At 55.4% G+C, this 27,819-nt stretch overlaps 1 protein-coding gene across 1 annotated transcript; it reads right to left on the bottom strand.

The window, feature by feature from the left end:
- Positions 1-309: 309 nt before the first annotated feature.
- LDLRAP1 (low density lipoprotein receptor adaptor protein 1) lies at positions 310-23,827 on the bottom strand. The gene is given in 10 exon segments (XM_079130652.1): positions 310-1,554; positions 2,916-2,950; positions 4,355-4,485; positions 5,157-5,237; positions 5,562-5,634; positions 10,738-10,852; positions 12,820-12,932; positions 13,704-13,846; positions 23,628-23,649; positions 23,651-23,827. Coding segments are annotated over 10 exon segments (924 nt in total). The 5' UTR covers positions 23,717-23,827; the 3' UTR covers positions 310-1,409.
- Positions 23,828-27,819: the final 3,992 nt, after the last annotated feature.

The following is a 27,819-nucleotide window of genomic DNA, read 5'->3' as shown; positions in this document are numbered from 1 at the left end:
CCTGGGGTCCTTGAACCCTGCCTGCAGGCAAGCCCAGTTGCCAGGAGGCCCGTTGGGATGGAAAAGATGCTTGAGGCTAGGCTGGGCTTCAGGATGCTGGAGCTGGCAGGCAGGGACCGGAAGGAAAGAGACTCTGAAGACAGCTTGCTGCTGTTGTGTCCCAACGAGGCCGCAGTGTCAGGAAAGAGAACAGCGGGATGTGTACAGAGTTTGATTTGTTTCACTCTCAGAATTAGCAGACTTCAAACACTTGCATCTTCCCGGAAATCAACAGTGAGACAGAGAGCAGGGCATGAGGCTCGTGCCAGCTCCAAGTGAAAAGGCACCAGATGGTTTGTTATGAAACACATTTTGGTCAGAAAATAGCTGGGGTTTTTTGGTTCCTGGGAGAACAACAAAGCTCAAGAAGAAGGAGGTGAGAGTTGCCAGAGGTGGCAGCACAGGAAGCAGCTTTGGCATCAAATCTGGGTCCCACTCCCCACGCCAGCCCCTCCACACGTGGACTCAGTTTTCTCATCTGTACAATGGTCTTAAAACACTCCTATGTGAATGTAGGTGTTGGGTTTCACAAGTCATCCTGGACCGCATGGAGAGGCAGGGACACTCACACAGACAGACACAACAGGAAGCTGGAGCAGCCTCATCCGGGAGGGCGAAGGCAGGGATGAGGCCTGGGAGGGCTACACAGGCAGTCTCCATAGTCACAGTAGACTGCGAGTCTGGGCAGCCAGTTCCATGGTCCAAGCACTGGTGGAGGACCATCCACAGGGATCCTGGGCCCCTCCTCGAGGAGGAGGAAGGGCAGAAAGAGCTCTGTCCAATCAGCACCACTGAGGAGCCCCTGGTGCCGCACCTGCTGGTGTGCTTTAAAGTGCAAGCGTGGGCCGTCTTTGGTCAGGGGCTGCCCCTGAGTGCCTGGGTCCAGGGCTTGGGCTGGCCCGCTGGGACCTGAGGAAGAGGAGCTTGAGGGCCCAGTGCTGCCTGGGGCTGCGAGCTCCTACGCGCAAAAGGTGGCAGAGCTCCGCCACTCTCGGCCAGGAGAGGGGATGTCCCCAGGGAAATCCAGGGACATGAAATGCTTTGGTCACTGTCCTGACACCCACAGCTGGAGCTGAGCTGGCTCAATAGAGAGCAGGAAGTCACAGCACTTCGCTCGCAACATGCCTGATGGGAAACTGCCTCTGAGCATAAACCAGGAGTCACTGAACAAATATTCACAGCATCTTTCAGTTCTAGAGAAGGAGCAGGTTAAAAACCTCTCCCCTGGTTGACTGGCTGCAGCTTTGATCAGCAGGCGACAGTGCTGTGGGCGGGAAGAGGCAGATAGCAGGTCCTGGAGCTGGATCCCTGCCACGGGTGGCTTTGGTCTGTCACGTCCAGGCTGGTCGTGTCCCTCGGTCCCCAGGCCCTCAGAAGCTGAAGAGATCCTCCTGCTCAGTGCTGCTGCTGTCAGGCTTGTCCCAGTCGGCGGGAGAGAGGGTCTGGGCGTAATGGATGTCTTGCACCGACAGTCCAGTGTCCAGGACCTGAGGGTTCGTCCGTGACTGTGCCAGCCTGGAAGGCAGAGTCGCGTGAGCTGAGCGCTGGGGCAAGGAGCTGGCAAGGCCTGAGGAGCCAGTCCAACCCAGCAGCACAGGCCCAGGAGAAAGAGGCCACCAGCATGAAGATGGCAGGACTCAGGGGCAGAGAGCCTCTGCCCAGTGGGCCGTCCCTAGAGCGTCAAACTGAAGGCCAGGCGGGAGTCACACCCACACGAGCGGGGCCAGGGTATAGCACAGGCCTCACCAGGAGTGCCCAGCAAGAGGAAGAGGGCAGCACAGGGAGGCAGTGACCGCCAGCCCAGCGGAACTGGCCCAACCTTGAGAACACTCCTTGGCTGTGACCTGGCCCAGCAGCGTGCTTCTAAACCTACGTACAGAGGGAGACACCTAGGTGTCCACAGAACTGGGAGAGGCAAGCCAGGACAGCCCATGTCCTCAGAAGGCACTCTGGGTGGCTTTAACAGCCTAGAGAGAGGCTTCTGACACCCCGGTGTCAAAAGAGCGAGCGGGAGCCCCAAGGCAAATGCTGTGGGATCAGCATGAGCTATGCCCAGGTGTGCCCATGGGTACAGCACGCTGATGCTTTCAGATCCCTGGTTTTTGAAATTGCTTAATAAAGGACACACGATACTTGAATAGTCTGGGAAAAGCAAAAGGAAACTTTTCTTCAGATGAGGGGTGATCATCAGCCAGTGAAGCAAGAAAGGTGGTAAAAATGTCCCTGTCCCCATGAGGGCCACATGGGGCAGCCGCCTGGGCTGGACTTAGAGCTTTTCCCCAGGAGCAGCAGAAAGCAAGAGTGCCAGGCTGGGGCTGTCCCACCCACAGACCCCAGCAGTGGGAGTGCTGCTGGGGCTGACTGACGGGGGACCCAGTGCCGGGGAGCCGTGCAGCCAGGCCTCCCGCAACCACAGCCTCTTGGCACTGTGTCCTCCTGCTGCAGGTACCATGGCGATGAGGTGGCCCCTGGGAAAGTGGGGAAAGGCCACCGGCCTCAGGCTCACAGCAGTACCTCCTGGCTGCCTGGCGCCCTCCTCCCAGGGCTTGGTTTTGTGTGTAAGCAGCCCCTGGAGGGGGAAGGCTCGCCCCCAGCGTGGGAAGAGGAAACCAGCCTGAGCGGCAGTGTGTTTAGTTCCACTCAGATGGTGGAAGAGCAGCCACTGGGAGTTTCTGACCTAAGTGACAGCTTTCTAACACGTCTGGCCACCCTGAAAGGGGATCCGCCTTGGCGATGGCCAAGTGGAGGGAGGGGACTCCGCCGTGGAGGGCAGAGTAGCTCACGTTCTCAGGCATGACCAAGGCCCCGGGAGGGTAAAGCAGGCAGGGCCAACCCTGGAACCCTGTCCCCAGCACAAGGAACGCAATCAATGTTACCTCGAAAACGCTTCATCCAGGCCATCGTCCAGCTCCTTGGGGAGACAAAGCAGGAGGTAAGAACTCTGAGCAGGAGGCCCGCGCTCACGCAGGCGCTCGGCCCAGCTCTGGTGAGCTGCAGGGACTAGGGACCCGTGTGGGACGAGGCGAGGGTTGGGGATGGATGGGGATGGAGGAACAGGTTCAGGCTGCCTGCCACCACCAGCACCTCAGTCTGTGGACCACAGCTGGGTGTGGGGTAGGAGAAAGGGCACATCCCAGGCACTCGAGATGGAGGGACCGATTCCCAACTGTCACCAGCAGCCTGTGAGACCTGGGGCAAGTCACAGCTCCCGAGACTCAGCTTTTCCTTCCATAAAATGAGAAACTGGATGACTTGCACAGCTTTCCAAAAAGGGAAAGGCTGGAGAAACAGGCTTCCTGACCTCCATTCACTTCCGAAGCCCAAATGCCAAACACACGGGATGACGGAACCCACAGCCTCAGTGGAGAAGCACTGAGCATGGTCCCTCCATGGCCGCCGGGCACAGATGGGCAAGGAGCAAAGGTGGTCCTCAACCACCACAGATTTGAGGGACACCCAGGTATCTCCAACAATCAGAGGGACTTGAGAACTGTTGAAGTTTCTAAATGTTCTAGATTTTTAGTAATTAAAGAGATACAAGTAAAGTAAGCATGAAACTCTGCAATGGAGCCTGGACCAGAAAAGGGACATGAAGAAGACAGGCAGAGAGAGGTGAAGTCTGCAAGTGACGTAGAAGGGTCAGATCAATGTCAATGTTCCAATTTTTATCAGTGTAATATGGTCATGTAAGATGGTGACAGCTAGAGAATCTGGATGAACGGGCGACAGGAATTCTTTGTATTATTTTTTTAAGTCTGAAATTATTTCCAAATGCAAAGTTGAAATTAAAAACAAAACAAAACAACAAAAAAACCAATCCAGCCCCTTGGGAGATTCTGTGGCAGAGGTCACCCTCCTCACTGAGATGAAATGCTGAGCCTCAGAGAGGTCGGGGCCTGCCCTGAGTCCCAGGGACCCGGGCCACGCTGACAACAGCCCAAGTCTTTGACTCCTCATTCAGATGGCTGCGCAGGGAGGGGTGGCAGGCACAAACTCCGCCATACCAAGAACAAAGGAGCCTTTGGCTAGTCCTGTGGTGGGCAGAGCTGTGGACACTCAGGCCAAGAGGCTGGGCATTGTGAGGAGACAGCTGTGCTGGGAGTTAGGCCTGCTGGGGACACAGCCCCAGGTTCAAAGGGGACATTGTTCATCCCCTGCCCTGGGACTGGGTGCTGCTGGGCTGGGTCTGGTCCTTCTGGAAGCCCATAGGTCACAGTGCCAATGTCTGGACCCTGGAGCTGCCTGAAGCTCATCCAGAGATCTGGTCTAGGGTCAGTGGACTCCATGGGGGTCCCCAGGCCACACAGCCACTCACCCAGACAACACTGTTGTTGCTCAAGGCTTGAGGCCGTGGTGCCTCGTCCACATTAGTAGTGTTGGCGCTGACCGTGGACAGTGGGGCCTTGGTTGTCTCTTCCAAATCCAGAAGGTTCCCAGTGGCGACCACTGTGAGGGGGTCCGTCAGGGGTATCAGTGGGAGATGGGTCACTTCTTTCTGAATCCCTTCTTGGACTCAGCCCTGTCCAGACCACCCAGAACCCTGCCAGCACCTCCCCCGAGAGTTGGACCTGCCCACAAGGTGAGACCCTGTCTCCACTGATGACTGAGACTGAAACTTGAAACTTGTAGCTTCATAGCAGTTGTCAAGTTGGGTAGTTGTTTTTTTTTTTTTCCCTTTTTCTTTTTTGATACCAGGAATTGAACTCAGAGGCACGTAACCACCCAGCCACATCCTCAGCCCTTTTCATTTTTTGCAACAGGGTCTTACTGAGTTGCTTAGGGCCTCACTAAGTTGCTGGGGCTGGCTTTGAACTTGCGATCCTCCTGCAGCAGTGAAGTTTTTAGAGAGGACACACAACAGACTGTGGGTGTAGAGAGTGTACGCATGATCATTTGAACAGGGACATGTCTAGAAAAACATGCACCAAAGTGAGCATTCTGTTTTCCTGCCTACATTTTCTAATTTATCTATAGTGAACATGTATTATCAATTTAATAACAAAACGAAATCAAATATCAAGATTTGCCCAGCCCTGGAGGGAATGGCCCCCGGGTGGAAGGCAGGCCCCATGACCTGCAGCTGAAAGGCCCTCCCCCCTCCCCCGCTCGAGACTCACAGCTTCTCAGCGACTGGGTGCTGTCGCAGCAGGTCCCTGGGACATCTCCCTCTCGGCCAGCTTTCTCCCTCTTTTCTTTCTCTGTGTGATCAAGGCAAGGCACAGCACGCAGGAGCCTCAGATCCTGGTCTTCTGTCTCCTGCAATCACTGGGCAGGAGGCATGCTGTGACCAGTCTCAGGAGGCAGTTTTAGGCCTCCAGTCAGGAGGAAGGACAACTTGAAGAGGTCACTGACATCTTGCAAGCACCCTGAGGGAGGGAGATGGCCACTGCCCTTCCATCAGATGGGGAAAATGAGATTCAGGTAAAGGAACCTGTTCAAAGTCACAGCCAGGCAAGGATGAGGCTGGGCGTCAGTGCGGGTCTGACTGTAGGCCCTTGCCCTCCCCCATGAAAGAGACTCACCTTCCTTGGACACTTGCCAGAACTCGAAGGCGACTTTGAAGGCCTGGGCTACTGTGAGGGTGACAGCCTGTGCCTGAAAAACAGGAAGTGGGGTGGGGAGGGGCGTAGTGTCAGCCAGCGAAGAGCAAGCAAGGCTGCGGGGCTAGGGACTCCCGGCCAGGTGCCCTGCTCCCTCCTTGCAGCTCAGATGGCTCCATCCCTGGCTCTGGAATGCCTGGGGCAGCAGCTGTGGTCTGGCTCTTCATCTGTCACCAACGCAGCCGGGGCCTGAGGCAATCAGCTGAGGTCCCATCCTCACCACCTCTAAAGAAGTCCCCACCCTGCTCCAGCTGCCCCCACGGCAAGGTCTATTCCCGCCACTCTTTTGTCCCCTAAGTCAGTGAGCTCAGGCTCACTTCCTGAGAAGCCCCCCTGACACACTGAGCCCTGGGAACTGGAGATCAGAAGGCTGGGGCTGGCAGGGACTGGCCAAGGCCTGAAGGCCACGGCCAGGGTGGAAGTCAGACAGCTCAGCAGGCTGATAACTGAGGCCTGGCAAGGGAGGCGCTGCCTTCCAAACTTCCTGGCAGGAGCCAGATGTCAGTGAGTGTCAGGGACCAAAACCATTCAGTTCTACTGTAACCAACCTGTAAGGGATGGGGGCAAAACTCAGTCCCTCACCTCTGGGGAACCCATCTGTGGATTCCAATCCACTTAAATGTCACCACTCCTTTCCTGTCACCACCAACCTGCGGTCATCACATATCAAAGTGTCACTAGCTCACAAGCCTGTGTCCCCTGACCTGTGTGCTCACTACCAGCAAGGGTCAGTCTGAACCTCCTCCCCCAGAGCAGGCCACGCCCCTCAGAGGTAGCAACAGACTGGCTGAATCACAGACCTCAAAGGGGCAGGCCTCCGGAGCCCCCTGCCACCACCCACCTCCTGCTGAAAGCCCTGAGCAAGAGAAGGAAGCACCAGACTCTCAAGTGCACCACAAGTTCAGACCTAGCCAGCCCTCCCTTCCACCAGACAACTCGGTTTAATTGAGAAATGAATCCGTGGCTACTGCCTTCAAAACTTTTTTTTTTTTTTTTTAATTTTAAAATCCCTAAACAAGCTGACTGATCTGTGCCAATTAAACTTCACCAAGTATAAAATCTCATTTGAATGTCTCCGTCATTTACATTTTTGATGGAAGTACGGGTGCTTTATGGCAAAACTTAAATATGGTAATTAAGTATGAAACTCTTCACAGCTGTTTACAATTTAAGCTGTCACGTCTGAATCAAGTTTAATAGACCCAGTTACCATTGAGAATTGCCCATGAACTAAAAATATGGGCTAATTACCAGCCCGAGTCAGATCGCTATACACCAGAGCAAGGGCTGGTCACCCAGTATGGCTGGGACGTGGAAACACCAATATTTTTGCCTGCAGGAACCTTGGGGACAAGAGAGTATACTGTTTTTGCATAAATCTGCTTATTCATTTGCATACATTCCCACCACTCTGCCCTGAACATCCCAAGCTATAAGTTAAACCAGATATAATCAGAGCTGCAGATCCATGCAGGTGACTGGAGGCCCAGGCTCAGCGGGGTCTGCGGGGAGTGGCTCCACTCCCTGGGCAGCTGCAGGATCCAGGACCAGCCTCAGGTGGACACACTGCTCAGGCCTGCTGTGGACAGCCTTTGTTCCCCTACTCCCAGGTGCCCGGCCTCCTCTGAGTGCCACTGACTGCTGGTCTGTCTTATTACCTGACCAATTTCCCCTCTGCCCAGTTTTCATGTCCCTGCCTTATTCTCAGTGACCAAGCTATTAACCCCTCAGAGGGGGCCAGGTACTCAGACCAAGTGGGCCTTGTGCTACCTGAGCAGCCTGCTGCCTCAGAGAGGAGATCCTTGCATGAAGATCACTCCAGGAAGGCAGGCAGCCCCACCCTTTGCCCAGAGGTAGAGTGGGGGCATCTGGTCCCTGGGCCTGTGGAGTGGCCCTGAGCTCCTCCCACCTCCACTTCTGAACCCAGAGGCCTCAGGGGCACTTCTACCTCCTGCTGGCAGATGGAAATGTTTTTGCAGGCAGCTTCTTCTGGCCATGCCCAACAGAACCAGGGAAGGAAGGCCTGTGGGGCTGTGCCGCCCCAGCTCTGGCCTGGCTGGTGAGTGACCCAGTGACCCTTTCTACAAGCTTTTTGCAAGGAGATGCAGGGAGGCAGCACCCTGAGGGTCCCTTCAACTTACGTCTCAGCAGGTGTCAGCCGGTGCTGTCCTGTGTTCCCCTCCCACCACCGCCCCACCTTGGCCTGGCAAACTCCTACTCACTGCTCATTCTTCCAAGTCCCTGTCTCTGGGCCACCTTCCTAACCTCCAGGAAGATTTCAGAGCCCCCACTCTGGAGTCGAGCCTCCGGTTACTGAAGCTGAGTCCTTGCCTGCAGGCTTTCATGGGCCCAGGGGCCCCAGCACTTCCTGGGTCACTCACCAGCCAGGCCAATGCTGGGGCAGCACAGCCCCCAGGCCTCCCTCCCCTGGTCCAGCTGGGCATGGCCAGAAGATGCTTCCTACAAAAACCTTTCCATCCGCACAAGCAGGGGGTGGCCCAGGAAGGACACACCACACAGCAGCAGCAGCTCAGGGGCCACCTCTCTTCTGTCTCCCCTCAGGAATTCTGTGAGGTCTTGGGAATCTGGGTTTCCAGACAGGGCGAGGTCACAAGGCCATCCACACATCAGGAACCAAGGCTAGTAAAGTCCTTGGAGCAATGGGTACGTCTATCACCTGGGCTTGGCTATGGCTCGGAAAAATGAAGGACCCTAGGGAAGCAAAGAATGGAGCAGGAGAAGCCGCAATCCAGCCAGCCAGCCCTGACCACAGACAGGACATGCTGAGAGAATGGAAGGGCCTGGGTGTCTAGCAGGAGCCCTGCACTCTGCTGATGGGTTCTCTGTCCTCCTCGGCAGCTGCCCTTCTGACTGGGGGCGGCTGATTTCCTTCAGGCCTGTCTGCAGTGCTCTGAGCCAGGCCAGGCCTCCCTTTGAACTGGTAGGCCAGCTCCTTCTTTCTTAGCCCACCTCCCGTGCAAGATGGAGCCCCTGCACCTGGGAGTGGCCCTCGTCCCTGGGCCCACTGCTGCAGTGGGGGCTGTGAGCCTGCCACCCAGCCCAGCCCGTGCTCCAGTCTGTGGGGGGAAAAGTCGGACAACAGGACATAAGGAGCCTACATCTTAAGTCCTTGTGGCCTCATAAGAGACAGCACAAGAGTCACTGTGTAGGAACAAAGCTGTCATGGGAGAAGCCACCACAGTTCAGGAGCCTGCAGTGTCACAAGACCCAGGTAAGTGCCCAGTGACACAAAATCTACAAGAAACAAGGGGGCCAAAACAAACACAGTGACACAGGCCTTAATCCCAGAGATTCGGGAGGCTGAGGCAGAAGGATTCCAAGTTCAAGACCAGCCTGGGCAACTCAGCAAGACCCTGTCTCAAAATGAAACATAAAAAGGGCTGTGGATGTAGCTCAGTGGTGAAGCACCCCTGGGTTCAATCTCCAGTACCAAAAAAAAGAAAAGAAAAGAAAAAAAAAAAAAAAAAACAACATCTAGAGTCATCGAGGTAATCTCCTCATTCTGCTGATAGGCAACAGCCCAGAGAAGAGCAGGATCTCATCCAAGGCCACACAGCACATCGGCCATGATGAGACCTCTCATCTGTCTCCTACTATGTGCCCCTTTCGTGATTCTTTGTGGTAGGCTGAATCAGGTCCCCACACATGTTGCTGCCCTAATCCCTGGAACCTGTGAATGTTACCATATATGGCAAAAGGGTTTGCAGATGGGATTAAGTCAAGGACCTTGAGATGTGGAGATTATCCTGGATTACCTAGTGGGCCCAGTGTCAACACAGGGACCTTGAGTGGGATCAGGAGAGCCAGAGAAAGAAACAGCAATGTGACAACAGAATCAAGACTGGAAGGTTGACCTGCTCCAGACCCTGAAGGTGGAGGATAGGGCCATGAACCAAGGAACACAGGTGACCTCTAGAAGGAAGAAAAGGCCAGGAAGTGGGTCCCCCCATTTTTCTCTGGGAGAAACACAACCTGCTGACCTACCTCAGATTTCTCTGACCTGGAGAACTGAGAGAGAATAAACATGTGTTGCTTTAAGCCACTAAATTTGTGGTCACTTGTTACAGCAGTCATAGGAAACGTATTTAGAGCAGGTGGGCAGCAGGAAGCCTGGCCTACCACTGGAATGTCCTCCATGTGTCTGCTGATACAGGAAGGGAGAGGAACTAGCCTCCTTGGCTCTGAGAGTCACAAGGCTTGGGGACCAGGCTCTAAGCAAAAAACCAAAAAAACAACATCTAGTGTCATCGAGGTAATCTGAGGTTAACTGATGCTGACCCTAAATCAACAGATGTGGGAATCTTTATAGGAAGATACTCAGATCTCAGGCTCAGAAATAAAAGCATCCATGCCAAAAGCCGACCTGTTCCAGCTGTGTTCCCAAATCAAGACAAATGCCCAAGACACCAAGATCTCTCTCACCCAGCCAGCTCGATGGGCAGGGTGACCTGGAATGGGAGGGAAGCTCTCGGCCCCTCCCCCAGCTACACTGAGGGATGTGGGTCTAACCCCCTCTGCTCTTGGCTGGTTCTGTCACCTTCAGCAAGCCGGCTGGCCTCCAAGGGTGCTTCATTATGAATCTTAAACAATGCGAGCACAATAGTCTCCGGGTGCAGAGCTGTGGTGAGGATTAAACAAGAAAACACCTTAAAGCCCAGCACTGGATGAGCCTGTAGAAGGTTCAGAAGAGCCCCTCCCTCCTATGTCTGGTCACAGCAAGTCCAGTCCCCAGGGCTCCACTGCCTTCCATCCTGGTGCCGACCTCTCACCTCAACTCCAGGGGCAAAGCCTACGAGGCCTGCACTGCTGGCTGCAGTGACCTGAGAGGAGAGCCACGATAATCTCACACCTAACAAATCACATTACAGAGAGGAAGAGGCCCAGTCACTTCCTGGGGATGAAGGTGGTCACTGTGCACAACAGGTTGACCTGCTGGGCACTGCCTGACTGCAGTCCTACTCAGTGCCAACAGCTCTCAGGAGCCACTTGAGACTCCTGGGGATTCAGTCCATTTTTAAGAGACTGTCCCCTTTGGGTCTTGCCTCCTCCCAAGAGCAGCCCCCAGCTCCCTACTGACCATTTTCCGCTTGGTGCAGAGGAAGGCATGACACTCAAGATTCTCGCTGTGCTGGCTCTGTGCGATGTACGCGAAGACCTTGTCGTGCATCTTGTCTGCCGTACAGTAGGAGATCCTAAAAGGCAAGTGGGAAGTGTCACCAAGCCTGATGGGGCCTGACCACTTCTTAGATGTGCTGAGTTCAAAGAGACTACCATCCCCCTCCATCCAAGGTGGGGCTGCAGAGTCAGACTTGGCCTCCAGGCCTGGCATCCTGAACCTTCTGTGGGGGTGGGACCCAGGCTAGGCAGGAGGAACTGGGAGTAGAGACTGGAGGAAGCCCCTTCCCCTTGCTCACTGGTTGAATCACACCCTAAAATAGTAATACCTGAAGCCCAACTACACACCAGGCAGTGGGTCAAGCTTTCTAGATTCGGCCTCACTTAGTTCTGAGCTACCCTGTGATGGGACCTATTACTATTTCCACTTTTCAGATGAGAAAACTGAGGCTAAAGGTCTGGGGCCACAGAGCTGGTGGCAGAGCTGGGACATGAACTCACCTGTGGGAGTCTAGAGGTGCCCCTGAAAGATCTGTTCTGGCTGGTGGAAGGGAAGCAGGACACTGCCCGGCTCACTCTGCCCTTCACTCGCCTCCCCTTGCCTGGTCATCAGAGGAACCCCAGGCCCACCTCTCCCAGGGTGGCGGGGATCAGGAGCAGCAAATCTTCCTGGAGCGGTTGCCAAGGGCGGGGACCTAGGACTAGGCTGGGTATGCAAAGACAGCCCGACCAGGTTCCCTGTGGGTCTGGGTGGAGAGCCTCAGCAACTCACTACAGGGAACACCCACTCGCTTCCCCAGCCCTGCTGCTGTCCTCTGCGGGATCCCCCGCTGCCTCCAATCCTAGGAATCGTGACTAGGGGAGGCGCCAACAGGTCCCAGCCTCGTCTTCAGAGGCACCACTCCATGACAGTACTGTGTGCCTCCGGGTGGGCAGAAGGGGGCGCACAGCCCCAGCTGCCCTCACTCCTGGGGATCCAGCCTCCTGCCCAGTGGCCTTGGGTCCTTGGGATCGGTCAGCTGGATCCTGATTCATCAAGCCCCAGCAGGTGCCACTTCCCCTGAGAGGCATTCCCAGATTTCCCCAGGCAAGCCCTTCCTTTTCTGCTGCCCCCAAACTCTCTATTTTCTATTTCCTCCCCTCCATTCCCTCCTAGGCTGGAAGCTCCTGGAGGACAGGGCCTTAGTCAGATTCCTCACCTGCCCAGACACTTGGAGAGGCAGGTAGGTGGCATCAGCAGAGCAGGCACTTGGAAAGGCAGGTAGGTGGCATCGGCAAGGTGAGAGAAGGCATTCCTCAACACTCTGAACCCTGCCCCCCAACCCACGTGCCCACCCATGCTGCCTCAGCCAGCTGCCGAGAAACAAAGCATGGATGTGGAAGGATGCCTGGCAGAGGGGGGTCTGCTGGACAAAGCTCCAGCCTGGGTATCCTCGTCCCCATTCAGCTACTACCTCACTGGAGTGAGGCCATTCACTCTCTGAGCCTCAGTTTCTCCACCTGTAAAATGGAATTGGACCTTTAGTTCTGAAATCCTACAAGCAACCAGCCAAGAGAGAAGTGGAGGTAGCCTGAGACTCCAAGGGCTAAACCCTGTCTCCCTGGGAGACAAGGGAGTCTGAGGGACCATCTATAAACTGGCTGTGTGAGTCTCTGGAATGCCCAGCCAGATGCCCAGGGCTGAGCTACATTTATGGTGAAAGAGGCAGTGAGCCTGCAGCTCTGCGCTCCAGGCCTGACTCAGCAACATGCAGCTGGAGGTGGGAGCACAGGGGGCCAGGCCGGATCAGGCCTCAGCTGCATGCTATAACTGGTAAAAAGGACTGCAGCAACTGCCACTTAATGGAACGCTCCCTGTGAGCTGGGTGCTGTGCAGGAGCCCTTGTACACCAGTGAGGTAGGACCTGCTTCCATCCCATTTTACAGATGAGGAAAGGAAGACTCCACCATCACCCTGACAAAGCAGCAGAGCCTGAACTCACCTAGGACACTCAATGCACCACCCCAAGGGGCAGTGATACAGGCCACCCCATACTGAGCGTACCTGTAAATGGACACGTTCTCAATGAGCTGATTGGTGAGGTTGTCAGTCAGGATAATGCCCCGGGGTGACACCTTGAGAGTCACCTTCTGCAGCTTCTTCCCACTGGCCTTGGCCTGGGGAAGGGGGCAGGAGGGCAGAGGCTGGTTAGAGGAGCTGCCTGCTTCCGTGGGACCCCCCTTGCAGGTTACATCCAGCCCCAAGGCCCACATGCAGGGCCTGTGTGAGACCTCAGCTCAGGCAGGTGCCAGCACCTCCTGCAATAAAAGCGGACGACTGCTGCTGCTCACTAGCACCCGCGGCCTGCCGTACACCGCACCTCACAGCAGTGGGGTGGACTCAGAGGGCGAGGGACTTTTCCAAGGGCACACAGCTGGGAGGGATGCCAGACTGTGCTGAGAAGGCTATCGCCTCCCAGCAGGATGACGGGGGACTGCTCCACCCACCGCTCCTGCCAGGGCCTGAGCTTCAGGGTCGAGGTCACTAAGGGAGGTGGATTAAAGGGCCAACACTCGCCAGGAGCTGGGAGGGTATAATCTGATCCCTTGTGGGCTACACTGTCTCTCAGGACACTGGGCACACAGGCAAGGGACAGCAACCACCCCATCTCCCCAGCACTGAGAAGTCACCAAAATTCAGGCAGGAGTCAAAGCTAGGGAGTTGAGACTGAAGTGAGCACAGACATGCTGGCTAGAGAGGAGGACACTGACCCTGACCCCACAAGTCTAACGGATTCCCTCCATGTGAGGTCACTTGCTCCTTGAGCAAGGAGACTCAAGGGCAGGGCCAGGCTCAGACACCACACTGAGGTAATGAGCTAGGGATGAGGGGCAGCTGGGAAGAAGCTGGCCCTGGCTTGGTGCCTACCCCCTGCCCAGGACACTCACAGTGGCCACGATCCTCTTGACAGCTGCAGCCGACAGCTCCTCGCCCTTGGGCCGCTCCACCAGGGTCATGCCCAGGTACTTGAGGTTGAAGAGCATGCCCTCCAGCAGTGTCTCCCGGGTGTCTGTCCAGTTCTCAGGAAGCTCTGGGCAGGACGGTAGCCCTCAGAACACCGGCAAGGAACACTGAGGTGCCCCTGCCATTATTTTGACTACTGATAAAGAAATAACTGTTTCTAGAACATACCAAGCACCTGATGAGAAGCTTTACACAAACTGCCCCACGAACCCTGACAAGCACTCAGGAGTAGACCTTATTTGTTTTGGGGGTGGTTCTGGGATGACTGAACCACAGCCCCAGCCCGATCTTGTACACGAGCAGACTTTTATCATGGCCACTGCAGACAAGGATGCCAGGCCCAGGCAGGCTGCCACACATGCCCACGGAGCCAGTCAGTGCCAGAGCTGACTCGAGTCACACTTCTAAGTCCCAAGTCCAAACTCAACTTCAATGCTGACTTCTTCCCCCCAAAATGAAAAAGCCCATTCTTTTACTTTTAAAAAACAACATTGTTGTTGGGGCTGGGGTTATGGCTCTGTGGTAGAGCTCTTGCCTAGCACACGTAAGGCACTGGGCTTGATCCTCAGCTCAGTACCGAATAAAAATAAATAAAGGTATTGTGTCCATCTATAACTAAAAAATATTTTTTAAAAACATCATCAAAGCACAATTCATATGCCATAAGATCCATCTGTTTTAAGGGGACTATTCAGCAATATTTAGTAAACTTATAAGTTGTGCACCCATCACCACAACCTGGTCTCCAGAAATTTCCATCATCCTGATAAGGTACCTTCACCTGTTTACGTACTTCCACTCCAGTGGCAGGCAGACCCCAGGCTACTTTCTGCCTCAAGATTTTGAGGACCTATGGGCCAAATCCTTCTGTCTAAAGATGTGCCTTTTCTAGATATTTCATGCAAATGAACTCGCATGGGGTCTTTTGCGTCTGGCGGCTTTAACTTATGGAGCCCATGTTTTTGGCCAAAATCTTACAGCCTGATGCCACCTAGACCTTGCTGACAGCCCTGTGGGTGTCACAGGCAGTGTCAAAACCAAGGAACACGTCACAAATTTGCGTGCCATCCTCATGCAGGGGCCACGCTGATCTTCTGGGTGTGTTCCGATTTTAGTCCACGTGTGCGAGCACCCAGCCAACTTCTGCCAAGGGCAAGTCAGACCGCTCTCTTGCTAGACCCTTAGTGACGTGGGCATCATGCCAGGCTACAGTCAGGAGGCAGGACGGGAGGGGCACGAGACAAGTCACACACTGTGGGTAGAGGGTGAGAGTGCCCGGCTGGCTGCTGTGGCCCAGCCTCACTGCCTCACTCTGCCTGCCCATCCAGAGACCAGGCTCAGGGACGGGGTCAGCAGAGAGCCGCCAAGAGCGCTGGAGTGAAGACGCCGCGCCAACCTGGCAGACCCAGTTCAAGTTCCAGCTTTGCTGCCTGCTCCCTCCCAGCTAGTCTCAGGAAAGTCCCCTGTCCCCTTTGAGAAGGATATCAATGCCCTCCTCTGGGTACAGTAATGGCGGAGCAGGCTCCACGGGAAGGTCCTCTGAGAACTCTTGACCACAACTAACGACTAACATCAGGAAGGTGGGGAAACGAGGGCTGAGGGGATCACAGGGTTGGGAAACAGACCAGGATGGAGAGATGGAAGGAGCCCCACCCACCCGCCCAGGAAAGAGCCTGAGGAGGCAGAGGGACACAAGGAAGCCGCAGTGCTCATCAGAGGCTTTGCCCATCCCCAGGGTTCCTCAGGGAGCTCCAGCCCGATGACCGTCACTCAGGAAAGCAACAGCAAGGAAGCAGGGAGGAAGGTCCCCTGGCCCCAGGATGAACGCACAGCCACACTCGCCTGCTCGGGCCCATCTGTCTCTATCACCCCACAGATGCTGCACTTGGAGGAGGTGTGTCATGGGGACTGTACCCATTCTACTGCTGCTCTTCGGCCTCACACACAATCTCGTTAAGGACAGAGCTGGATTCAGACAGGAACCAGCTTCCAAGGGCCACCAGAGAGGCAGTCGGCCTCCTTAGGCCAGTCCCTGGACAGGGTCTGGAGAGGTCGAGCCCTCCCTGCCTCCTCCTGGGCCTTCCTCGCCAGCACTGATGCACAGCCACAGGAAGCAGGGTTAGTACTGGCATCAGGGGCTCCAGGGCAGCTGAGCCCTGGCAGGGCCATGGGTCTCCCACAAGGTTCAGCCTGGCTCTGGGCTTCCTGTACTGTTGAGAGTAGAATCCTGGGCTCAGGGGCACCATCAGGTCCCCTGCCCAGTCTATCTCCTGCTGCCCCTCCTAGCACCTGTCCCAGCACTGTCAGGTCCCAGGGTTGTCCTGCCCTCCTCCTCTACAGTCAGGAGAAGCACCCATGTTCCTCTGGATTTGTGTTGAGCAATCCACTGTCCTCCTCGGAGGCTCATCTGAGAGAGAGAGTGTGTGTGCATGCACGTGTGCACTGGGGTGGGGAGGGCACACGGAACCTAGTGTCACCCCTCCCCTGAGGTCCTGGTGAGCAGGGATTTGCTGACTGATTCAGAACCGGCATGCAGCTGGTGCTCCACATTTGCTGAGTAAAAGAATGACCTGGAAGACCTCATCCCAGCTCTGGCCCCGAAGCACTGCCCATCAGCTCTCACTCCTGTGCCTCTACCCTAACATGAGGCCTCACTGAGATGACCTTAAAGCCCAAAGTGACCCCATCCTCTGCCCCTTCCACCAGCCCATCCCATTTGATCTCCAAAAAGCAACAGAAAGTTCTTGATGTATCCCCTGGTCCCGTATCAGGCAATGGGGGACCCAGAACATTTTAGGCCCTGCTATCAAGGAAGCCAAGACTAACAGCATCATCTCTGAGGTGAATCAGAGCTACCACGTTAATAAAGATGAATAATAAAAAGCTACCCTCCAGCGGCTGGGGCTGCAGCTCAGTGGTAGAGCGCATGTGTGAGGCACTGGGCTCCATTCTCAGCACCACATAAAAATAAACGCATAAAATAAAGGTGTCGTGTCCATGTACAAACTAAAAATACATATATAAAAAAAGCTACTCTCCAAGCAGGTGCTCTTTCACTACCATTTCACAGACAAGGAAACTGAGGCTCCAAGGACTCCTGCTCTAAAACCCAAGCTCTGACCACTGGACAGACCACCTAAGCATGAGGCCAGCTACCTTAACTCTAGCAGAGGGTCAGGGAGAGATTCTTGGAGCCGGAGGCATTTTCTCCACCTGGATTGGGTATTCCTAACTTCTCCACCTGGATTGGGTATTCCTAACACTGGAGGCTTCCTTTCTGCAGGCCAAGATACCCAGACCACTTTGGACCTGAGACCCATCTAGAGACGAAAAAAGAAGTGCTGTCATGCCCACTGCCTGTGTCCTTGCGGACACTGCTCACTGACTGCAGCTTGATTCCCTCAGTTTCGAAACACAGGGCCCCAGGCAGGCAATACCAATCAATCAGGGGTGGCCTTGTTCGTTCATTATCCATTTCTGACCTAAGGCAAACATCCTTCCTCCCCTATTTTTGTGTCCCCACTCTCCCATTTCCTGTGGCTCAGTCTTTTTCTGGCTCCTTTCCAAAGCCACTTCCGATCCCTCCATTCCAAAGGGCCAAAGCTTGCCAAGGTCACTAGTGATCTCTTTGCTGTCAAAACATTCCCCTGTCCTCCTTGACCTCTGAAATGCTTGCCATTTTTCTGCATTCCTCCCTTCCTGGACTGACCCTTCCATAATTCACCACCTCCTGGTACAGTGGATGCTGCTCCCTGCCTCACAGGCCCTCTCTCTCAACCTCTTGCTTGACAGATAATGCAACTGAGGCCCAGAGATGGGAGGGACCCGTTTGAAGCCATATAGCAAGTCAGGGGGGCCCCAGACCATGACACCCAAACCCACATGACTGTTCCTGTCTCTTTTCCCATAACACCAGGAGCTCCACTGTGCAGAACTTCTTCCTCATAAGGCAACATCTACTTTTCAATTTCTGAGCTTCTGCTTGAGTAATTCTATCTAAAATGCTCTTCTTTTCCTTCACTTGATCCAAATCCCGCACATCCAGGCTCTTCCAGGAAGCCTTCTTTGAGGTAGCATAGCCAAGTGGTTAGTCCTACCCTTCCAGTTCTGATGCTTGGTGTCGGAGTGATCCTGAGTTAACTACCTTCCTTGAAGCTCAGTTTTCTCATCTGTAAAATGGGAAGCAACAGTTCCTGGCTTAAGGGAGGGGCTGTCCTCTGTTTTGTCTTTTGCATGTGTGTGTGATTTGGGGGTGGGTACTAGGGATTGAACTCAGGGGTTCTCTACCAACTGAGCCACATCCCCAGCCCTTTTTATTTTTAATTTTGAGACAAGTCTCATTAAATTGCCAAGGCTGGCTTCAAACCTGTGATCTTCCTGCCTCAGCCTCCTGGGTGGCTGGGATTGCAGGCGTGCGCCTGGGCAGTTTGATCCTTGGATAAGACAGTAAACGGAGGGCTGGGGAGATAGCTCAGCTGGTAGAGTGCTTGCCTCGCAAGCATAGGGCCCTGAGTTCGATCCCAGTACCGCAAAGAAAAAAAAAAAAAAAAAAACAACAGTAAACGGAGATAATGAGGTCTAAACCCCACTCAGCCAGGGCCAGGCCCCAGGACCAGGCCCCAGGGCAGGTGGTGCTCACCCTTTCACCCCTCCACGAGTGTGAGCCTCCACAGCCACACCCCCACTGCCAAGCCGCTGCCTGCTGTGCTTTCTTTCCCTTTAAAGGACCTGCCATCCACACTCACCTTCCCGGGACCTGGTGTGGACAGGGGTGCCCCTGCGTGACAGTGCTGTCCCGTCTCCTCCTGCTTTGCCTTTCCCCCATCCCTGTCACTGGTCCTCCTAGGCCCAGCAAGACACTCCTTTCCTCTGGGACGCCTGGCTCCTCTCCTGTCTCTCTGTGCACATGGCTCTTCATGAGGTGTGAGATCTCTGCAGCCCACATCTTCCCCTCAGCAACCAGCACCAGGGCCTCAGCTCAGACAGATCCATGGGGTGTCCCACCACCCCGTCCTGCTTACCAGCCACCTCAAATGGCATCTAGTCAGAGTGTCCAGCCCACTAAGGCCACATATTCCTTCTCAGAAGGAGCCCAGGACTCTGGAGGGAGCTCCCAGAGGCCCTGGGCAAATACAGGCCTAAGTCCACAGGCCTGTTCCGGTCCCGTTATTTTCGGCCCTGTGTGGGTAATGACTATGCTTTTTTAACTGTGCAATTTTACAGATGACCTGCTGCCAGAATTGGCTGGTACGGACCATATGCCCAGTCTAACGTCAGCTGTGACCATGTGCTCCTTCCTCATTAAGATCCCTACCCAGGAGTTAGGGATAGGCAGGGCTCCCAGTGTCCCTTCTGCTACCCCAGGAGACCCAACAGGATGGTGTCTGGACATGAGAGTCCCAGCCAAAGCAGAGGCCTAGAAGCCACAGAGTGACAACATCTCAGGAGGAGACGCAAGTCCTGCCCTGACTGGAGTGTGGCTGCTTCTCTGGGTTAGTGTCTCTACCCATCAAATATGCTTGGCTCTTTGGGAGCATCATCTGAAGACGCTTTCAGACGTGAAAGTGCTAGGCAAGTTTCAGAAGTTAAAACTAGTGAGACTTATGATTTTAATGATGACCACGGTGGCCACTCCTAAATAGCGACTCACACTGTAAGAGAAAAGCAGGCTCTGCCCCACTCAACCTCCCCGCCGAGCTGTTTCACTTCACACAGGGACAACAGTACTACCTCCCCGGGGGCTGTCATGATGAAGACAACCCCGTCTGGCACACACCAAGAACCAGAGTACAAGCTACTGTCACTACCAACGTCAAGTGCAAAGAGCTTTAATGTGTACATGACCACTTAAGAGTATTTTATAAGTGTCAAAGATATGTCCGCAAGGCAGTGGCCCTACTCAGGGTCACTCCAGCAGGGCCTGGGCCTGCTGCCCTGCAGGGCTGCTAGAAAGGAGCATGTGACCCTCAGTGGGCAGTGGATGACCTCTGACTCCTTCCAACTTCACGCCCTTCCCTCAGCCGCCAGATTTGTGAGAGCAGAGTCCCATTCCCTAGTTAAACGCCCTCTGGACTTGCTGCTCTCTGTGCCTGGAAGGCGCATTCCAGATTCTCCCTTCTTGGATTCATGGTATCATCCAAGTCACTTCCTCAGAGAGGTGATGCTGTCAGGGGCCCTCTGTGCATGTTGGTCCATCAGCACCTGCCACGCTGCCTGTGGGCTCACTGGCTGTGGAAGGTCAGTCCCCTGCACACTGGGGAATTAAGGTCTTCCATCCCGAGCAACTGTCCCGCCATGATGGCTGGTCAGGGCCCCTCAAAGGGAAAATGGTGGCAGGCATGGTGGTACATGTCTTTAATTCCAATGACACAGGAGGATCACAAACTCAAAGTCAGCCTCAGTAACTTAGCAAGACCCTGTCTCAAAATAAAAAATAGGACTGGACATGTAGCTCAGTAGTCAAGTGCTCCAGGTTCAATCCCCAGTACCAAAAAAAAAGGAACAATCCTGAGTAGCATGTTCTACCTGGCTCCCAGAGTTCCCTGAGGGATTAAGCTCCAGTGGCCCACAATGGTCATCTGCTTCATGACATCTACGTTTTGGACCCCCTTCCCTTCTCAATTGTCCCAACACAGTTTACTGGGATCTCTTCTCAAGTAAAGAACATGCACTCAGACCCCTGTCTTGGTGTCTACTTCTACAAGTCAAGTGACACCACCACCCATCTGCAAAGCCGTCCTGTGGCTTCTGTGGCCCACTTGGCCTTCATCCAAGCATCACCAGCCTCTGCAGCCCTGTCCTTTTCTCTACCTCCTCCACCAGACTGTGAGCACTACCAGTCCCCAGGTCCCCACAGCCTCTCAGTGCCTGACGCTTGTCAATGCTCAACAGGGATTACAGTTTGGCAGATTACTCATCATATTTATACTATCTTATCACAGATACATATGGTGCCCCCTCCCCCACTTACATCATGAACTTGTATTACTGCAACCCACATCTCATATTTATCCTTGCTCTTTTGGTTCCCTGACAGGATAGCACAACACACAAAGGAGCCCAAGGGTCAAATGACCCCAGCACCTTTGGAAAGAAGGACACTGAGAGGTCAGGGTGAGCCACCCTTCCAGGCAGCTGAACGAAAGGAAAATCTTTGACCAAGGACTGAGATAAAATATTTATGGTTCCCTAGGAGATGGAAAAAAGCCACACGTGGAAGAGGGAGAGAACCCTCTCCAGGTCAGGACAGCCTTGGGATGCTGGTTTTCCTGTGTGACTCAGGCAAGTTGCTGCCATTCTCTGTTTCTTTACAAACAAAAGAATGACCATGCTAACCCCAGGTAAAGACCTTGAGAGGTGAGAGGCAGGCCTAACTTTAACTCCACTGGCCTCAGTCTGGCCTCAAAACTCAGCCACAGGTCTCGGATCTCAAGGGCTAGGCCCAAGGCTTGGCTGAGTCACAAACCCAAGCACACCCCATGGCTTCCCTCTCTAACCTGTGATCACAACTGTCCTCAAGGGCTGCCAGCCCAACCCGGTACGGGACCTGCCCCTGGGATCTCCCATGGCCAGAGACCACATTTGTAAGATCCCAGCATATAGATAAATCCTGGCTGGAGATTTGGAGTTCTGCCTCTTGGAAGCTCTATGCCTGGAGCCAGAGACTCCACTTTCCTCTGTTTCTTTATCTCTCAAATGGGTCTGATGATAAGAATCCCCAGCTTTGATCACAGAAACAAATGAGGTAAAAGTAGTAAAAATTGATTTGTAAAACACAGTAACAAAAGCATTAGTTACCATCTACTGAGCTCTTCCTCTGTGCTGGGTAAAACACACTGATGTAACCCCACAAAAAGACTGAGGCAGATACTTCTCTTATTTGCAATTTATAGATGACGAAATTGAAAGTTAATAATGAGGGAGAGGGCTGGGGATATAGCTCAGTTGGTAGAGTGCTTGCCTTGCAAGTATCAAAGACCTCGGTTCAATTCCCAGCACCACAAAATAATAATAATAATAATAATAATAATAATGATAATGATAATGAGGGACAGGTGGGGCTTCAGGTAAGCTCATTCTGGGTTCAGAAGACACAGAGACAACAAGGACTGAGCTCTGAATTTGGGGTGGGGGGAGATGCTCCTCTGCTTTCCTGCAAGGTATAAATAGGCTCGGAGTGCCACCCGCATCTTGGTCCATCACAGTAAGAAACATGTTGAAGGTCTACACAGACAGGTGGAAGGGGAGGGGGTGGAGAAGGAAGCTGCCTATCAGGAAGGAGCATTATGAGCAATAATTTTCTTATAACACCTTGCAAGGTAAAAATTTTTATCCCCATTTTGCAAAAAGGAAACTGAGGCTGGCCTTGATTGGAGCACTGAAAAGACACTTTTCCACCACCCAGAGTGGCTACTTCTTCCCCTCCCCAGATTCAGTAGTGCTTCTAGGCTCACTTCTGAACCACTGCCCCAGGGGCTGCCTCACCCACCCCAGAGAAAACCAACAGGGTTCCTCCACTGGACAGTCATTCTCAGAAGTCTGGACACTTCGCACAAATTTTTTAAAGGACTATTCTGGGAGCCAGTAAGTGTGGGAGACGGTACATGCCCGGCCTGGCCCTAACGGGCCTCTGACCCCACCCCCACCAGCAGGACCCAGCCCACGTTCCCAATGCCAGTCTGAGCTAGGAGGCCGCCACAGCTGGAACAGCAGAGCGGGCAAGAGGAGGGGCAGGGCGGGCTCCCTAGGCCCAGACACGCTGGCGCTCCTGGGACTAGGGCACTCGGGCTCCCCTGGTGGAGCCCTGAAAGGCAAGGAGGGGGTAAGGATAGCTGTTTCCTGGTGGGGGAGAGGATGTGGCCCTAGGTGGGTGGCAGGTGGGGAGATGGGCGTGCAGGAATCCTGCGATCTGGCTCCACATCAGCCCGGAAGGCCTGTGTGAACCTGGGCAAACAACTCTCAAAACAGGAGGGACCTGGGCTAGATTTCCCAGGCCTCGGGGGAAGGTGCCAGGTGACGGCTCCCAGAGAGTAACCTGAGACAAGGGGACAGGACGGGGGGGGGGGGGGGGGCCTGGGTGAGGCGCCTCCCAGACTCCCCCAGGAGAAGTGGCGGCGCGTCCGCCGTTTGCCTGGGAGCCCAGGGACTTCGTTAGACCCCGAGGGAAGGTGCGAGAGAAAACAGGTTTCAAAAATAGCCTGGACGCCAGCCTAGCCACCTGGACCCGGCTGTGGGGGAGACTGCAGGGATCTAGATCGCCGCGGCTGGGGCCTCCTCGGGCACGCCAAGCCGGCCTCCCTCCCAACAAGCAGGCACCTGCGACCCGGGGCTCACACCTGAGGCCCGGGAGTTAAAAGATGACCCCGCGGGCCGCACTCGGGTTGAGCGGAGGGACAGGTGGGCTCCCCGCAGAGGAGCTCGGGCGCGGGGATGGGGCACCTTCCCCAGAGTTCGCGCGCGCCCCTCGTCCCCCCGGCGCTGAGCTGAGCTCCGGCCTCCCGCGAGCAGCCCAGGGCGGCGGGGTGGGGAGCCGCCGGGGGTCGCCACGGCCTCTTCTGCCCACCTGCGCCTCCCTCCGCTGCACCTGGAGACCCCGAGCTGGGTCTCCTCTCCCGCTCCGCCCTCCTGCCCGCGGCACAGAGCTGGGGTGGGCAGAGGGAGCACGACCTGACCCCGGGCGACCCCAACCCCGCAGGGCCGGGAAGGCCGCGACGGGACGCGAGCGCGGGGCAGGCCCCGCCTCTCCCCCAACTTGGCCCGACTCCGGCGCCCGCGGGAGGCCCCGAGCGCCCGGCCCGACCCCGGCCCGACCCCGGCCCGGCCCGGCCGGCGGGCGCGCACACACTCACTGCGGTGCCGGCCGCCGCCCCCCCCAGCTCTGCTTGGCCAGGCTGGGGCTCCGGATCAGCGCCCGCCCAGCGGACTTGAGCGCGTCCATGGCCCACTCCGGCCGCCGCCGCCGCCGCCGCCAAAACTCCGTCAGGAAAAACTTTCCGCCGGCCAGGCGGCGCGCGCTCGGCGCGCTCCTCCCCCCTCCCCGCGCGAGCTCCGCGGCGACGTCCAGGGGCGGGGCGGGGCCTGTCGGGCACGCCCACGGACACGCCCCGATACAGACTCGCCCCGCCCCGGCCTGGCCACGCTAGGGACTCCTAGGCTGGGCGGTCCCGGCGGCGGCCAGGCAAAGGCCCCTCTGAGACCAGAGCTGAGAGCTAGACGCCCACCTTTTCTCCCTGTCGCCAGTAGCCCGTAGCGGACTGAGGGTCGGAGAGCCACCGCCCCCGCTTCGGGAGGCCAGGGCCTAGGATTCTAGACAGCCCTGCTTCGGAAAAGTGCTTGCAGACCATTTACAAATCAGGAAAACGAGGTCCAGAGCGGTGAAAGATTCAGAAATAAGAGAAAGGGATGTCCAGGGCAGTGGGAGGCTTTGAAGGCAGTAGACATTTGCTGAAAGGGGGCGGAGCATGAAAGTGGACCTTAGCACAACCGCTGGGCTCCTTACTGATCCATGTAGCACCAAACTACTCTCAGGTACCTGCTTGGCACCCTGAGCTGCCCCCTGACAAGCCCATTCCAAGGTAGTCTCAGAGATCGTGTGGCTGGGGGTGCTATCCCTGAGGTGTGGGGAAAGAGGCTTTAACCTCCCAACAGGGACTTGCTGCGAGACTCCAGGCAGGTCTTTCCCTCTGGATCTTATTCTTATTTGTAAAATGAAATGTGATCCTACCTCTAGGGTTCCTTCCAGCCTGTGGGTGCCTGCCTGTTTATTGACTGTGTTATCTTTTCATCACTGTGACGGAATAACTGAGAAAATCAGCTTGAAGGAGAAAACATATATTTTGATTCATGATTTCAAAGGTCTCAGTCCATAGCCACTTGGCTCCGCCACTCTGAGCCTTCGATAAGGTGGAACATCTTGGCTAGGAGCACTTGGAGCTGAGCTGTTCACCTCATGGCAGCTAAGAAGGCTAAAGAGAGTGAGGGAAGGGCCAGGACTCTCCCCCAGTGACCTACTTCTCCCACCTAGGCCCTGCTTCCCACCGTTCTACCACCTCCTAATAGTCTGTCTAATTAGGAGCCCACCAATGGCTGAATCTGTTGATGAGGTCAGAGCCCTCATGATCCAAACACTTTCCAAAGCCCTGCCTCTGAATGTTGCTGCATTGGGACCCAAACCTTCCACACATGAGCCTTGGGGGGGGGGGGTCATTCCACATGAGCCTTGGGGGGGGGGGGGCCTTCTAGATCCAAACTATAACAGTGACCCTGCCCTACTTCTTGGGAGGCACTTTCAGGGTAGTCTAGACTCTAAAATTCCTCAAGCACTGATGTTCTAGCTCCAGGATTTTAGAATTCCCACTCTGGGGTCCTGGGCCTTCCCATCCAGGGTAGTCTAGACTCTAAAATTCCTCAAGCACTGATGTTCTAGCTCCAGGATTTTAGAATTCCCACTCTGGGGTCCTGGGCCTTCCCATCACACCGGGCAAATGCAGACGCTGCCTGTTCTTTCGGGAGAGGTTCCTGAGCCGGCAGTCCTGTCTGTGTTGGGAGGAACACGGCTGTGCTCGTCCCAGCGGGATAGGGGCCAGCGGACGTGCCCCTCTGTGTCTAAACTAGGTGCCTTTGCAGGCATTCTGTCCTTCGCCATTTCCCAAAGGTGCTGCCTGGGTGGGTTCGCAGCCAGCAACGGAGCCACTTTACAGCTGGGAGCCCCGAGGGAAGCACTCAGCTAGGGGCTCCCACAGTCAGAGGCCAGGGTCCCACTCAGCCCCCCAAGTATGACGCCAGGGTTAGAGCCCCACTGTCCTTTTTGTGATCATGAGCTCACCTTTTTGAGCCTCTTCTGGAAAAGGGACATAGCATCTCTTCCAGAGGATGTTGCTCAGGTGTTGAAGAGCTGAGTCCTGCAAGCCCACCGTGAAGGTCGCCTCCTCCGAGGGGCCTTCCGGGTCCACGGCCTAGCAGTCAGGGTTCTCTGCAGGCCCCCACGATCCCACACCGTCTGCACTGCAGATGTGGCTGTTGCCTGTCTCCGTTCTTCTCACCTCTGCCAGATGCGGGTCCTTCAAGGGCAGAAAGGTTTTCTGATTCATTTCTGAATCCCCAATGCCTAGCAAGGGGCCCAGATGGAGCTGGAACGCGGTCAAAGTTCCCTTCCTTCCCCCCCCCCTCCAACTTTTCACCGCCTTCTCTCTCAAAGGGTTGGGCCCCCAACTCCCATGCCCCAGGGCATATGGGCCCCAGAATTGCAGAGAGAACTCTCTGGAACCTAGAGGAAAAGCGGTCACCCAAGGCTGGCTGGCCAAGAGCAGCTGGTGGTGTCCGGCTGGCAGGAGGCACCATATGGGCCCAGTAAGCAGGCAGCCTTGGAACACTGTGCCTGCAACAAAGTCTGTCAACTGGCCTTCACATCGTCCCGGAGGTGACTTGCTGAGAGCTGTCAGCCATGTGTCTCCTGCAGAGGGGCAGCCTGCCAGTGCCCCTTCTGCTGCTCCCAGAAACAGAAGCAGGAACAGAAGGTCAAAGCTGCGAGGGGCCTCTTCTTCAGTCACTGTGCCCAAACCCTCATTTCACAGGTGAGGAGCTTGGGACCCAGAGAGGGGTAGGGACTTGTCCAAGGTCACACAGCAAGCCAGAACCAGAAGCCATGTCTCCTGGACTCCCACCTGGAATTCTTCTAACCACAGGGAAGGAACAAAGAAATCTTAAAAGTACACTGATTTTCAAGAAAAGAACTTAAAGAGGATTTGTCATTTTTTTTCCTTATCTGATCCAACTTTGCAAACATTTCTACAGTGATCATGAATCCTTTAGCAATCAGAAAAACAAACAATAAAGAGGGAAGGGGAAACTCCCTGGGTAAATAACCCGCTTCCGTCTTTGGTCCAGTTAGCTCTCAGAGCTGCAGCTCTCCTTTGCTTCTTGGCCCTTTGGCTGAGATCATGGGTAGACTTCAGTCTTCCTGTTGTCTCCCCTAGCGGGCGCTCCCAGGACACAGTGGGTGCCGGGAGCTGGGTGGGCCCTCAGCCTGTCTCTCTCCAGCTGCACTTGAGCTCACAGTGACACCAAGACAGAGCTGAGGCTGGGGGGTCGGAAGCCCTGGCCCCTCAACGGCCTGCCCTCCTAGCTCCCCCGCCCCTGCTTCGCCAGTGCTTCTACCTGTAAAGCAGGGTCGTCAGTGGGAGGCAGCAGAGCACTGCCGTCCGAGCCCCAGGCTCCCTTGTCGTAACTCCAGGGCCTTAGACAAGTCACGGAAATACCGTGGGCCTCGGTTTCCTCAAACATGCAAAACCAATGCGATGAACTGGAAGTTCAGGTCCCCTCCAAATCCACATGCTGAGGTCCTGACCCCCATGGTGATGGCGTTAGGAGGTGGTGCCTTGGGAGGGGACTGTCACGAAAGCAGAGCCCTGTGAGTAGGACGAGTATAAAAGAACCCCTGAGAGCTCCCAGGTCCCTTCTGCCGTGTGAGGTGACAGAGAAGATGGCGGTCAGTGACCAGGAGCAGACCCTCGCCAGACACAGGCCTGCTGGCACCTTGGTCTCGGGCTTCCCAGCCTCCAGCACTGAGAGCCACCTAATCCGGGCATTTTTCACAGCCACCCAAGCAGGTGGGGACGGCGGGGATCATACCTCCTGGCGGACGTGAGCATCACAGGAGTTAATGTTGGTGACGTGTTCAGAATGACGCCTGTGTACAGTGACTGTTTTTATGAAACTAAGACTTCCTGACTGGATGAGCGTGAAGATGAAGTGGTCTCCAGTCTAATCCTCGCTGTTCCCCAGGAAGGGCGCTCTCTTGGAACTGGACCCAGCCCGGCCCTGTCTGAGCTGTGGCCATCCAGCCTCGCCCAGAGCCCCGTGGCGCCCCCCGCAGGCAGCTAGGGCTGCTCTCCCCTCCCTTCCTCGCCCAGGCTGGACACTGTCCTCTTCCAGGCAGTCTGAGGGAGCCTGGGTTCCTGGTGAGCCAGGAGCCCTGGGGATTCCGGGCCACTCTCTGCTTTGACCTTCCGCCCCCTGCAGGGCCTTCCTGCCAAGTGCCTC

The sequence above is a fragment of the Sciurus vulgaris genome (genome assembly GCF_902686455.1).
Source record: "Sciurus vulgaris genome assembly, chromosome: 1".
Classification (NCBI taxonomy): domain Eukaryota; kingdom Metazoa; phylum Chordata; class Mammalia; order Rodentia; family Sciuridae; genus Sciurus; species Sciurus vulgaris.
The sequence above is the reverse complement of the archived record's forward strand: the minus strand, read 5'-3'. Positions and strand labels throughout refer to the sequence as shown.